The 13,985-nt window shown below is 35.7% G+C and overlaps 1 protein-coding gene across 1 annotated transcript in view; it reads left to right on the top strand.

Annotated features, from left to right (window-relative positions):
• Window positions 1-469: 469 nt before the first annotated feature.
• tnmd (tenomodulin) overlaps window positions 470-13,985 on the top strand; it is a 51,934-nt gene continuing 38,418 nt past the window's right edge. The window contains exons 1-2 of the mRNA XM_066715003.1: window positions 470-607; window positions 4,250-4,384. Of these exons, the coding sequence (XP_066571100.1) occupies window positions 560-607; window positions 4,250-4,384 (183 nt within the window). The 5' untranslated portion in view covers window positions 470-559. The remainder of the gene's footprint in view (window positions 608-4,249; window positions 4,385-13,985) is intronic.

Below are 13,985 nucleotides of genomic sequence, written 5' to 3'. Positions count from 1 at the left end.
ATGACAGTTTCATGAATGTACAAGAGCATAAGAAATGCTACCAGTCCCTGTTTGTAAAATCAGCCAAGCACAATCTTCCTTTGAGACATTACAGTGTGGAAGAAAATGTAAGAATACATGCAAATTGCATCATGATATCAGCAGTTTATTTGTACATTCATCATCTCAAATCACTGAAGCTTTGCTTTACAAGAAAAGTAATATATTTATATTTAAAAAAAAAAAGATCTTTGCATAATCTTATCATTGCAGTGAAATTAAGGTTTAATGTTTATTTTTCCTATTGGTAAAAATATAAGCAAATATTATATTTAAAACAATAAGGAAAATTGAATAATAATAGAATGGTACAAAGTGTAACTTTTTTCTGTGTGCTGTACAATGGATATTTTTAAAGTGCTTCAGTGTATTTATCCCAACTGTAAACCACCTCCCATTGAGCTGAGCTCCGAATTAACTTAGGAGTGAAGTTAGACCTCTCTCAGTCTGACAGAAGCAGAGCATTCCTTCTTGGGTCTTAGGAAAGTGTCTTAATCTAGCAGTCTTCACAGGAGACAGAATGGAAACAAATTGTCAGTCCAGCAGCCAGCAAACACTCTGGAAAGATGTGAGTTTTCTTAATTTAATAAACAAATTAGTAATTAACAATAACATTACTAATTAATCTATATTATATATGTGTGTAATTATTATTTTAATTTTATTCAGTCTCCAATTGCATTATTTTCATTGTATTTTTCATATTATAATTCATTTAAAAGCAAAGATTTTTTCAATATTAAAATATTGCAAGAAGACAAACTAGTGTTGCATCAAACTATATTTACTAATACTTTTTCAACAATCATATTTATACTTTTTAAAGAATTAAATCCTATTTTCAACCTGGATGTCTGATTTTTTTTTAAAGTTAAACACATCCTGATTTGTGTATATAACCCTTTTTGTACCAGTATAATAGTTTCCAAAAAGAATACAGAGGAGAGTTTAGATAGATAGATATAGTAAAACACATACAAATGCTTCTTTCAAATCTTAAAATAATATTATTGAATACCTGTGATGATTTGTCTGTTTTATAGATAAGTAAAGAGTTTAATACAGTTTTACTGATGATTTTAACAAAAGCGGAGTGTTATTTTGAAAATGATCCAACCTCAGTATGGGACTATGATGGCTCTCTTTGAAGCACACCTGATACACATATGACCAAAGCTATAGAAATGATGGTTTTGTGATGTACAGTGTCTGTGCAATAGATATAACATACTGTGACAGAGTATGGCAACACATGGCAAACTGAGAAGAAATCTTGGACTCAGGAAAAACAAGAGTGTTGGAAGGCTGTTTAGTTATGAAGGGTAACTTCAGACAGGCAGGATATGAAGAATGAGAATCTGTAATGAAATCCCAGTGTGGAGGATTTTTAACACGCATCTTCGGTGCTTTTGTGATTGTGCTCTAATTTGGACTGCAGATGTTCCAAGCTTGTGTATTAATTGTCTTGAGTAAAGGGCTCTCCATTAAAAGACAAGCAGACCCAGTGGTCTTTACTCTGCTTTGCATGCAAATTATTTCTGCATTATATTAAGTCATTATTGTATGTAGTATTCTGTGTTGTAATTATGTGAAATGTTCACCTTTGTTTATTTTGTTTGTTATTTTCCTCTGGCTGATTGTCTTCACTGGGTACAATCAGAAGATAGATGCTGCAGTTGCTATGTACAAAAAAAAAATACATTGATACAGAATATGAATCATATAGTTGTATAAATACTGTAATTTTGCACCAAATTAATTAAGAATTCGTGTTTAATTCCTATTTGGATGTAGTACAATATTTCTACAAGCAGTAATGATTACACTATTGGAGGTTCCTTATAATTGTCATCAAATAGCTTACAATTAAGCAAATGTTTTAAGAAGCATTTGAAATGTGTTTAGCAAAAACATTTATACTGTGAAATTAAATACATTATTCATTTTTAAGTGAAGACAAGTGTTTACATTTGCTCACTGCTTTGAACGTGTAGGGAATTCTCTATGATGTGGAAATCGCCTTTGATATCATGTTATACAAAATGGTCTTCATGAAAATGTAGAAGAAAATAAAGCAAAATATACAAGTACATTTTAAAATCTTTTAACTTAAAAATCCTTCCCAACTTAAAAACCTTTCCAATCTTCTAACTTAAAAACCCTAGGCTGATGCACTAGTTAGTAAAGCATTGACCCCACCATGTACACCGAGACCTCACTTTTTCTCCCTCCTTCTCTTGACTCCCCACATCTGCAGTGGTCTACTCTATAACAACTCTCCCATCCCTCCCATTATACCCTGCCCACCTCCAACGTCACTTTCTTGTGAAAACTCCCCTTTAGGAGAGAAGGGTATCTCTGGGAGAAACCTGTAAGAGCAACTATTTAACTGAGTTGTGTAATGCACTGCTTGGAAATCACCCTGCCAGATTTCAACTTTATACTCTTTTATAGTTTACCCTTGGCAGCAGTGTTGCTTTCAGTTTAATTTAAATTCCTTCCCCACAGAAATTTGTCCCCAGGTCAAATTTCCATTGGAAAGTAAGGGGCAGGATCACAGCAGAATTCTTCATACATTCTAAAAATCTTGATCTATCACCCTCTATTTTCCAGATTTCCTCACTTAGCCTCTCTGTGCTGTGTGGGGCTGTCTGACTGTCACCTCCCCCCATTTAGAATTGCCAAACATTCCTTGATGCCAAAAGCAAGCTCAGTTTGCAAGGCCTTTGAAATGAAATATATGTTAAATGTTTTATTTTTGTATGATCCCCTGGCCTGCAGGGTTTGGAGTAAAGTAAACCTGTACTTTGCAGCATTGTATGGACAAGAAAACAAAAATAAGTTTGTAGAGGGTCTGTTTCAACTAGAGAACCATCCAATACTTTAGAGGAAATATACTAGATTTTAAGAAAAAGCTTTAACAGAATTGTCCTTAAAAAAAAAAAAAGACTAAACTGTTGTTTATCAGAAAGTAACTGTGAGCAACCTTTTAAAGGTCCTTTATATTTATGTAGCATGTTTTAATGTCCGTTACCACACCTGACCTTAATTCTCTACTTCCATCCCTAAGTGGGATATCAATTACATTGTTAAGCTTCCCCACGGGGAACAAAGTGCTTGTTAGTTTCAAGTTACAAAACCTAATCAAACCTATAGAGGAAAAGATGCTGTTTAAAAACAAGGTTGATATTTAAATGGTGACACTTAGTTCAGTAGAATTGACCACTAGCCTTCAGAGAACAGTTAATTTGGTCTTCTTGGTTTCTCGGTATAATCAGTTTGTTTCCAGTCGTTCTTTTATGTGTTCAAAGTTTTAGTCCATTTGTACTGTTGTGTTCTATTGTGTTGTTGTTCGTACACACTCTCCAATATTTTTGTGATTATCCAAGATGTATTTGGTGTGTATAAGACAGTTTGAAAAAGCATCCTCGAAACAATGAATGGCTTTCGGTATTAAGCGATGGTACTCATTTACAACTGGAGGGAGAGTTTAATTAGCATGACCTTTAATATATCTTTAAAATTAATATTTGCCTTATGTCTATTAATTAATGCCTGTGCTGTATAAATAATAAGAGTTCACCTAATATACATTCAGAATATGACCACATGTGGGTTGTTCCCAGTATGATAAACCCTGTGAGAATCCCTGAATATTCTTTTGTTAAATTGTGTGCCTGTGAAAATTGCACTGAGCAGTCATTATGAGCAGCTTGGACTGTGTTTCTGCTGATTTAAATTATGTATACCCTACACCGCCATTTTACAATATCCAGTGTTATGTTATGCTATGATCTTGCAATGCACTGTAGAGTATCCTTCTACACCATATAGAACTATATTGAAATATGATACAGCACACGGATACAAGATATATGAGATATGGGGTGAATATTGTCAACTTGTTTTAACTTGAACTATGTTGTTATTTTTCACCAATACCAAAGTGTTCACATTTTCCCAATTCTTGATATTTATTAACTTCAAAATGTTGATTACTGCTAATTAACAACAACTGAACTGAACAAAACAGCTCAATTTAATAAGTCAGCTCTCATTAAGCATTCATTAATACATATTAGGCAGTACATTATACTAAATTCCCAGTGGTAAAACCAGGAGAAACATATCCCACCAATATTTTTTCCAAGATAAGACCATTTCATTGAAGGTATCTCTTCAGCTGTTGATATTTTTATTTCCCTTAAAGGTCGAAGTGGCAAAGGAGAAGAAAAGAAGACATCGCAGCTACCAGCTGGGGGCGCTCGTGGCAGCCCTGGTAGTCCTATCCTTGACTCTATGCTTCTTCACTATCAAACACTTTTGGATACCGGGCCCTGGGAAGGTAAGGAAGTCAACAGTCATCTATCTAGGCACCTGTACCAATTCTTTCTTCAACACTCACTTACATTCATATAGCAACTGTCATCATCGGAAAGGACCCAGTACGATTTATGGTAGCGCCCCTGCCTGAATCAATGAAAACAGACAACATGAGAAAGCAACAGCTAAAATATAGGAACACAATCTGTCAGAGAGCAGGTTTTACAATCAATTTCCCTAAGTGGTGAGTGGGTTACAATTGACACCATCTTGGTTTTATTATATTACACAAGACAGGAACATCTGGGCAAATGCTCCTGACCTTTGCAAAGAATGCTGTACCCTTGGAAATGCCCCCAGCCAGGACCCCAGTTTAATGTTCAATCCTCAAAAGCAATATTATGTGTGTTCTCTTTCTAATAGTCGAGCTCCCTTTAGAAACAGTTGGTAAAAACAGCTTGAACTGCTCCTTTATTTTACAGTGTGCAATAAAACCCTACAGCCAAAAACGGTTAAATCAAATGATGTTGACTTTCAGTTTCTGGACAAATACCCGGTTGGTGAGTTAGAATTTGCCCAGATACAATTTCAGTGTTCTTTCTTGGGGGGAAATGCATAGCGTAGATATTGGAATATTATGCTGTAGCTGGCGTGACCTGTGTTTTCATAAAGCTTTCAAATGTGTGAAGCCTTTTTGTAAAAGGTCATATTAGACTGTGACTCCTCAGAAAAGGTTGGCTTTGCCATTTCTTTTCTGTTCAATATGAGAGCATTATATTATATATACAGTAAACAATACAGAGGTGAGCATGTATTGTCTCACAACATTCTCCAAGAAGTTCCTATGGCATTCCTAATAAGAAGTGAATATTTTCAGACGCTATGAAAAATATAACATAAATTATACACACAATAAATTAGTCCACTAAACATTGTCTCTGCTGACCATTCATTTCAGTATAAATGTATTCATGCCAGATACCTACGTTAATTAAGCAGATAAATGTATTTTTTTTTCATAGCTGCATTCACAGAGGACTAGTTAAGCAAGTGTATGTCCTTTTCCTGGTTAAAGTCTTGAGATCATTAAGGAGAAGACACCACTTATAAAATCAAATGTGTGCTAGTCAGAGGAGAAAGACTCAATACTGGATAATGATCCTGCTGTGCCACCTCATAACACAACCTGCCCATCTGATAGCAATATAGGCTTTAGCTCCTGTGCCTGCTTTGTGAGATCTGCGGCCCTTGGACTAATTGTCAGATTATAAATTCATAGTAGTAAACAGGTTTGGTCGATCATATTTTGCAGTGCATGCTTTACGAAGCTTAGTGGAAACTGAGGGACTGACAGGCTGCAGGTGGTTAATGTCCATACTGCATGCCTTTAAACGATATTGGAAAATGTATATTGGGTTTGGAAAAGCTTTTAAAGCAGCCTTTGTTCTTCAGAATAACAAGTCCTGGTTCACTTCTGCAACTGTGTTGTTTATGACAAAAAGTGGCTTTGTTCTTATTTGGCAAAGAATATTTTTTTCCCTCATTTCGGATTGATGAATGAAACTTTAATGGTACTCAGCGGTTACAAATCTGAAATCCCAAATGCAAAGCAAATAAAGGTTTAGTGACTCCAAAATTATGTATTTATTTATATAACTTTATTCAATACAAAATCTAATACTTTGGGGACAAAGGTCTTTTTTTCTATGCATGGTCTATAAAGAAGTCTTTGTTTGCTTGCTTTACTGGTTTATGAAGTCAGAATCACCTACTGTTTTTAAGCCCTTTGTATACTACTTCAGTACTACCCAATTTCAAATGGTTGTCTTTTATTAATCTGCAATTGCATGGATCCTTGTATATACACTAAAACTTGTTTCATTAACTTCTTCACCCTATGCTGGCAGTGCTCAGCACAATGTACCCCACCCTCTGGATGCTCTTGGTCTAAGCTTGCTTGTGATTCAATCTGAGGTTTATTTCAAGCTGTTTGACGCATCATGTTTTTCTAAGTGGAAGCTGGTAAAAGATAAGCTTCTCAAGAGCTCCAGAAAAAAATAGGTCTTTGCATTGTCTTAATTCATTTTGTTAAAATTAGGCAACTGATTAAAAAATAAGACAGATTAGTAGTCAATACATAATAAAGATACATTTTCCCCAAGTACCCACAAAACATACGTTCATTTGTATATCATAACCAATTTAGAGAATTTTTTGAATTTCACTCCCAGGCCTCTTTTACTAAGATAGACACAATGTTTGTTCGGTGAAAACATCTGCTAATTCACTCAAGTTGTTTCATCTCACAAAATGACCCATTTGGAGACAGTATGGTCCCAATGGATTTGTGTTGAGTAAAATCAAGGTTGGTGTGAATAGCTTTTATTTTTATTTTCAATTAAACACTTTCTAATAAAAATAGTCTACTATTGAGGGTAGAGATCCTTCGCTACAGCACCTTGATAAAGCAAACTGTGACTTTCTGTCCAAAATGCCACACTGTTATTTAAAATGCTTACCAAAATATGATCTAAACACTCAATACATCCTTGGTGACTTAAAGGTATTATTTTGCTAAAGAGATGGACATCGCTGGAATCCACACAGAGGCCAGGATATCGATAACCATTTAATGAAGCTTGCTGTGGATCATGGAAAGTAAACAATATCACATTAATGAGATCTCTCTGCCTTTAAATTAGATAATTTACTTGACAGCATGCGCGTTAGATATGTCTACTTAGTTAAATAAGCTTAATTAAGTTACCAGGCTATTTCTTTTGAGGCAAAGCATCCTGTGTTGCCTGCTGTCTCATTTATTATTAGGTTTGTCAGTTTCAGCCTTATTGGAACTATCTAAGCTGAACTGCAATACATTTGTTGACACTCTTCCAAGCAGTTTTCAGTGCTTGTCCACTAGTAAATGCTGTTGGTCATTTAACACTTGCTTTTCATATCAATTTATCAGCAGAACCAGAATATAAACCAATTTCTACTATAATTGGAGCAAACTCTTGTCATGACCATTTATCTTGTAAAACAAGCTCCCTTGGTGCTTGATGAATAGCATTTTTTATTAACTACAGTATCTGTTCTATTTTTCCCATCAGGAGCAGAAAACAAACATACTCTTCCATATAAAAGCTGCAATAATTTCACACGATTATAATATTTTATAATACATTGGATTGCGTGCATACTATATTGGTTCACAACTTCCCATGCAAACTATATTGGTTTGCGTGCATACTAGATTGGATTGTGTGTGTACTGTATCGGTTTGCATGCACACTCTATTGGATTGTGTGTGTACTAGATCGGTTTGTGTGTGGAGGAACAAACAATCTCCGCGAACATTTAACCAACTAAATTTAAATTATGATGGATTATTTATTAGGTTTAATGTGTCGATTGAATAGAACTGAAAGCACTGGAGATTGTATTTCAATAACATTACAGAGATGATCCCGCACATGTTTAGTATGCAGCTCCGTATTAACTGCAAGTTCATTGCAATTTACCTATTATTATTTATATTATTATAAATAATAATATAATGAAAAATATTAACTGTAGAAGGGAATCTTTATTATTGTTAACCCAAATGTTAAGGTTATTGTGTTCTGGTGTCTTTAGTATTTAATACTTTCAGTATAGTTTTTTAATGTTACTCAACACCGGGGGTATATTCATCAAGGGGTTACACGATTAGCTATTTCTGATTTTTTTCCGGAATTGAATAACATACAAATTAAAGGTAACACATATGTCACTGCACATACAGTTTATTATGAGTAGGTGCTTAGGGAGGTTAACATGTTTCATGCAAGCACAATCAATAAAAATAATTAAAACAATGAATACTGTTCTAGATAACTTATTTTAAACTACAACGGGATGTTATATTTTGTTAATATGAATTATCTGTAAAAAAAAAAAAATCAAAGCTAATGTGACGACATCGTTAAATTATGCAAAGTATCACCAATTAAGCTTCGAACCTTCGTTCAGTAATATGTTCGGAACCTTCAGAGGTTAAAAAAAAAGGAGCCCTATTGTGTGCACAGAATTATGTATGACACAAACAGTGCCCCATAAGTGTCAACCATGGACACGGTGTGATCAATACATAAAAAGTCATCTGTAATGTCTTGCTCAGATGACATGGTTAAGTCATTCAGTAATGTGTTGCTGCTTACGCCTTGATTTCCCTTCGTCCCTAGTCCTGCCCCGCCCACTTGAGTCATGGGAACAACCGATCTAGTACACACACAAACCAATGTAGTACACACAAATCAATAGTGAGCATGCAAGTCGATAGTATGCACATAAACCAATATAGTACACACACAAACCAACATAGTATGCACCAGTACACACACAAACCGATATATTATGATCTGTTTGCTTTGCTGTCTTCATGTCACATACCACACTGAAACCGAATGGAAGAAGCTGGGCGAATGTGTTCTTTCTGATGACTAGAATTAAATTAACTGCTTGATTTTTTAAATTTACCCTTTTGTAAAATTGATGCACGTATTTCCTGGTACTGACAATACAAAATTAAGTTGTATGTACTGTAGAATGTTTAGAAACTGGTAAGGCTGCAATCTGGAGCTGTGTGATTAATAGCATTATGATATGGCATAGTATATGGTGCCACTATAATTACAGTTTGGTAGGCTGTTTAATGTGTGATACAAGACAGGAGGTACAGTCGGACACGCTGGCTCCCCCTGCTCGATCTGTCAAGTATAACCTGCCCGAGATACACTTGAATGCACCCTCACAACACTGAAAACCTGTGGAGCAAAAACACGCTCACCGGTAGACACAGCCAGCTGCTGGGACTAATCCCTGGAGCACTATATAACAGCCCTGCCTCGATCAGGAGATTGCAGAGTACCTGAGAGGAAAAGCGAGGAGGGCTTTTGGAGAACTTGAAAGCTAGGAGAAAGTGAATGAGTGAAAACCGTTAACTGGCCATCTGAATATCAACCACTGATTGGTACCCCGATTTGGAAACCCGACCTGGACCAGACATAGGACCTGATTACGGCTACTGGCCTTCGTTTCCCCACTATGACCACGAGAATGCCTAAATCTCAGAACCTGCCCTGGGGCTTCATGATTGGGAAACCGAGTAGTGGCCCAAAAGAAGATAGAATTACATTTGCAGTCCTAATCTGCATTCACACTAGACAGTTGAAAATCTAAATCAAGAGCTTTCACATTGTCATTTTCAGCCCGAGATGAAACTCTGAAGCCATTGTGAATTCAACCCAGGACGAAGCGCTCACCTCGTGTGTGGATTCCAAGATCAACAGTAGCTCCAATATACAGTGGCTATAAGAAGTATTCACCTCTCTTGGACTTTTTTACTATCCCCCTGATCTGTGGCTTTCAACAACTTTATCCCAGAGTTGTTTTGAAAGCTGTTCTGCCATCATGTAATTCACTTTTATTGCACACAGATGGACTCCATTCAACAAGGCAATTGGTTCCATCAGAGCTTATTTAAGAGTATCATAGCAAAGGGGGTGAAAACTTCTCTAATGAACACTTTTCATGTTTTTATGTTTAATTGATTTGTTTTTTCTCACACACACATACACATTATTTCCCCACATTGAAAGTGTGCTGTAGGTTGTGTAAATCAAAGGGCAAAATAAATCAATTTAAATACAATCAAAATGTCAGGTTGTAACACAATAAATTGTGAAAACGTCCAATGGGGGTGAATACTTCCTATAGCCACTGTATATACGTGTTTGTGTATATATATATGTATATATATATATATATATATATATATATATATATATATATATATATATATATATATATATATACATACAGTCTACAGGACAGCGAGTTCTCCTGTCTTGTTAATCTGTTTCCTGCTAAACTTTTATACTGACAGATTCTTGTCTCTGCCTTTTCACTGGAATGAATTACCTTGCACTGCTCTCCACACTCTGTAAATATTTCATGATTGAGGTGTGCGAGTTCTTATTTCCACTCTAATAAAGCATGATCATTCGCACACGGTACATAATGTGTTGATGACAGAGACAGCCCATACAGGGACTTTAAAATGAAGGGCTGTAATTGTAACTTGATCCCGTGCAGAAGATAGATGCTTTCAGTCTAACATTAAAAGCAATGGAAAGGTTTCAAAACATTATCTCTTGCTTGTCTGGTGGGAAGCCTTAAAAAATCACTTGTAGAAAGTGTCTTGGAACAGTGGCTCTGTGTTGGCTTTGTGCATTCTTCCTGTCTTTATTGGTAAAGTCTGATTAATGGGAGATTGGAGGATTCAGAATACTTCTAAACTACTCTGACTTTCTGACCTGAATGTGCAACTGTTTCGGCTATTAGGCGATATATTTTCAGGCCTCATATTCATATTTTAAATAAATGTATGCATATTTGATGCAGCGTGTGTGGAATAAGATTTTCTTTTTTCTTTTTTTAATCTTGTGTCTTAATGTGAACGGCTCTTCATTCTTACCTTTATAATGCCCTCTAAGCCCTCTTAAATTATTCCCACTTTTTTAAAGGTTTAACTGCTGGCAGACTAATTTGAAGTCAATACATCAATACCACTGTAGGCTGTCGACCGCCCCCTCCCCTTGCGCAGTAGCAGCAGGGTTGGTAAAGTAGTTTCCCGAGCCTTGCTTTGCATAAACCACTATGGAAAGGTAATTTGTTCGGTGAATTGTATTTCAATATGACACAGAAATCACTTGGGAACTCATTTTAATTACTTGCAAACATATGTTCTTACAGAAGTTGGGGAAGATAAAGAGTTTGCCATCATTTTTACTGGCTGCATGTGTGCAATCTCTGGAAATGGAGTCGCCTAGGTCCCCCTATACCACAGGCCAGGATCTGGGATCTTCCCATTAATTTTACCCATCAATTGTAAAAACAAAGTCCTGGATTTGCAAAATTTGGATCTTTATTTATATGGGTTCCACTGTTGTGTCACTGTTTGACACATACATTTGAAAAAGATAAGTATGCATCTTGAAATCTTGCACTAGATTCGTCTCTCACTATCTGTGTGGCTTGGGATTTACTAGTTATCAGCTTTTAGCGTTGTTTTATTTTTTGTGTTTTTTTCCTTTCATTTTGTTTCATGCCAGTTCTGTGCTTGTAATGTCTGCATCCAACTGGTACTTGCAGTCTCAAGGGAAGCAAGCTTTGGATGAATGTGTTTCCTTTCCTGATGTCCCCATGCTGTATCTTAAAAACTCTTAACATTCAATGTCAAAGCTTCAAAGAATAAGAGAACAGCTTTTATGTTTTAAAAGATCATTTATTACTCAATTTTCTTAATTTGTATTATTGTACAGTAAGACTCTATGCATGATTGTAAGAACTTAGAACATCTAAAGCTGAGGTTAAAAATATATTTGTTCTTATTGTCTTTTTTTAATAATTACAATATGCATATTTTTATTACAACATTGCTAGTGACTTATATTGTTCTTTTCATGTAAATGAAATTTTAAATCTTGAAATATGCTTTAAATACGAACTGATGTTTTCCAACTAGTAAAACAAAACAATTTCATGGATCAATGTTTCAGAGGCAGTGTTTGTTTTTGTCTGAATGGAGTATAGCAACTGGTTTGTTTTTTAACATATATACAATATACTATACCATGTGTACAATATGTGTGTGACTGTGTGTGTCTATGCATGTAAGGTGTGTTTGTGTATGGATGTGCATTTGCATTATTTCCTTGTCAAGTACACTAATATCCTGTTGTGTTGGGTCAATAATTTCAATTGAGTTGATAGTCAATCTACCTACGACTGTGCGAGATGTTTACATTGTATTCTATTGTATTGCATCCAGTTCTCTATTATTTATGCAGGTAAGCACTTTTAAAATCTATCAGCAAATGTTAGTACAAACAGGGGCCCCCTCAGGTCGGCACAGCTTGAACCCCATTGCTTCAGCAGTGGGAAATAACTATATACATATTTAAAATTATTGTATTTATTTCCTTTATAGATATGCTGTAGAGAAAAAATAAATGTAGAGTCTGTACTCACGGGTAGGATGTCAAGGAGCCCAGGCATTGCTTTTGCAATTGACATCTGATTCAGAACATTGTACTGGTTTTTCTGGCAAGGGAAGCTATTAACACATACTACGACTTTGATTTTATTTTTAATCTCTGAAATGTTCACTTCACAAATCTGCCGAAAATGCCATTTTAGTGTAGCACCGTCTGATTGCGGTGAAATAGTTTGAAAGCAATACAGAAAGAAACAAGCTGTTACATTTGAGGGAGGAAATCATAAATAAGAAAAAAAAAACACTTGAGAATATAATAACTACATTTTTATTACATAGCAGTGACAATGTATATAGAGAAATGGTTGTGTTCAGTGAATGTAGTTACCCTATACCTGAAAGAGTAATCATGTTTCTCGTCTTGATAAATCTTTTATTATCCCAGTGATAAAGTAATACATCTGGTCTCATGCAATACAGTCCATGTTCTTGCAATAGGAATACAGTTGAGCTGTATTTGCTTATTAAGGCATGACCACAGATACACATTTAGTGCTATTGCCCTAAAATGGTGGAATATATTACAATGAATTAAGTGAATATTTTATTCCTAAAACAACCAATAATATGAAAAACAATATTTTAAATTCGCCTCATACCTATGCTACTCTTTATTTTTATTTTTTCCTTTTCCTTAATTGAGTGTTCTTATTAGGTGGTGCATGTCCTATTTTTAAAAAGATGTGTATTAGGGCACCTCAATATAGGTAGCAGACATGCTTTAACACAGATTGACAGTTTTGTGGATGTATTGAAACAGTTCTGTCTCCCGTTGTGCTACCATCCTTCCATGTCTCCAATCCTCACACATTTTATGCCCTGTCTAATCTACCTGGGATCTCCAGCAGTCTTCTCCACAGGGTCGGGTCTCTGTCCCTCATCCAAGTTGAGCTCAACCAGAAATCTGTCTGTACACCGAAGGCAAATCTGTGGGATATTATTTACTGATTAGAGCTACATTCAAGGGTGTCATCTTTGTGTATTAAGGAGTCAGATGACCCCACGGCGGGGTTTTTAGAGCTTTTAGTTGCAAGGCGACTGGATGCAGTGGGGTGATATAATTAGTCTTCACAAAGCCCCAAAGATAAAAGTTAATGTACCGAGATGAGACATGCAGTAACTGACACCCTTAACCAGAAACAAATATTGTGTACTTGTGCAGTATATGAGAGCAAGTAGAGAGCACAGGTGTCACAAAACTGTATTGTGAAATTGCTTTAGGAAAACAAGCCTCATATGCCTGAGGGTATCACTCAATTATTCAGAATGAGACTGTGTTGTTCGGTAGTTGGCTCATGCATCGACTTCACTGATCCCCAGCTATTCTCACACAATGAGCCCAGAGACGTCTTTTCTTTTCTTGGATTAGAGTATGATATGTAATAAATATAATGCCAAGTGTTTTTTTATGGCAGCTGGAGGAATACATTTGACAACAGGGTCTTAGGACACATTTTAAGTATGACTTAGTTTATATTACTGGTCATGATCCCATGCACTGTTAATATCCCCACTCTGTCTGCAG

This window comes from Amia ocellicauda, chromosome 10 (genome assembly GCF_036373705.1).
Source record: "Amia ocellicauda isolate fAmiCal2 chromosome 10, fAmiCal2.hap1, whole genome shotgun sequence".
Classification (NCBI taxonomy): Eukaryota; Metazoa; Chordata; class Actinopteri; order Amiiformes; family Amiidae; genus Amia; species Amia ocellicauda.
Note: the sequence above shows the minus strand (reverse complement) of the source record. Positions and strands in the feature narration are given on the sequence as shown.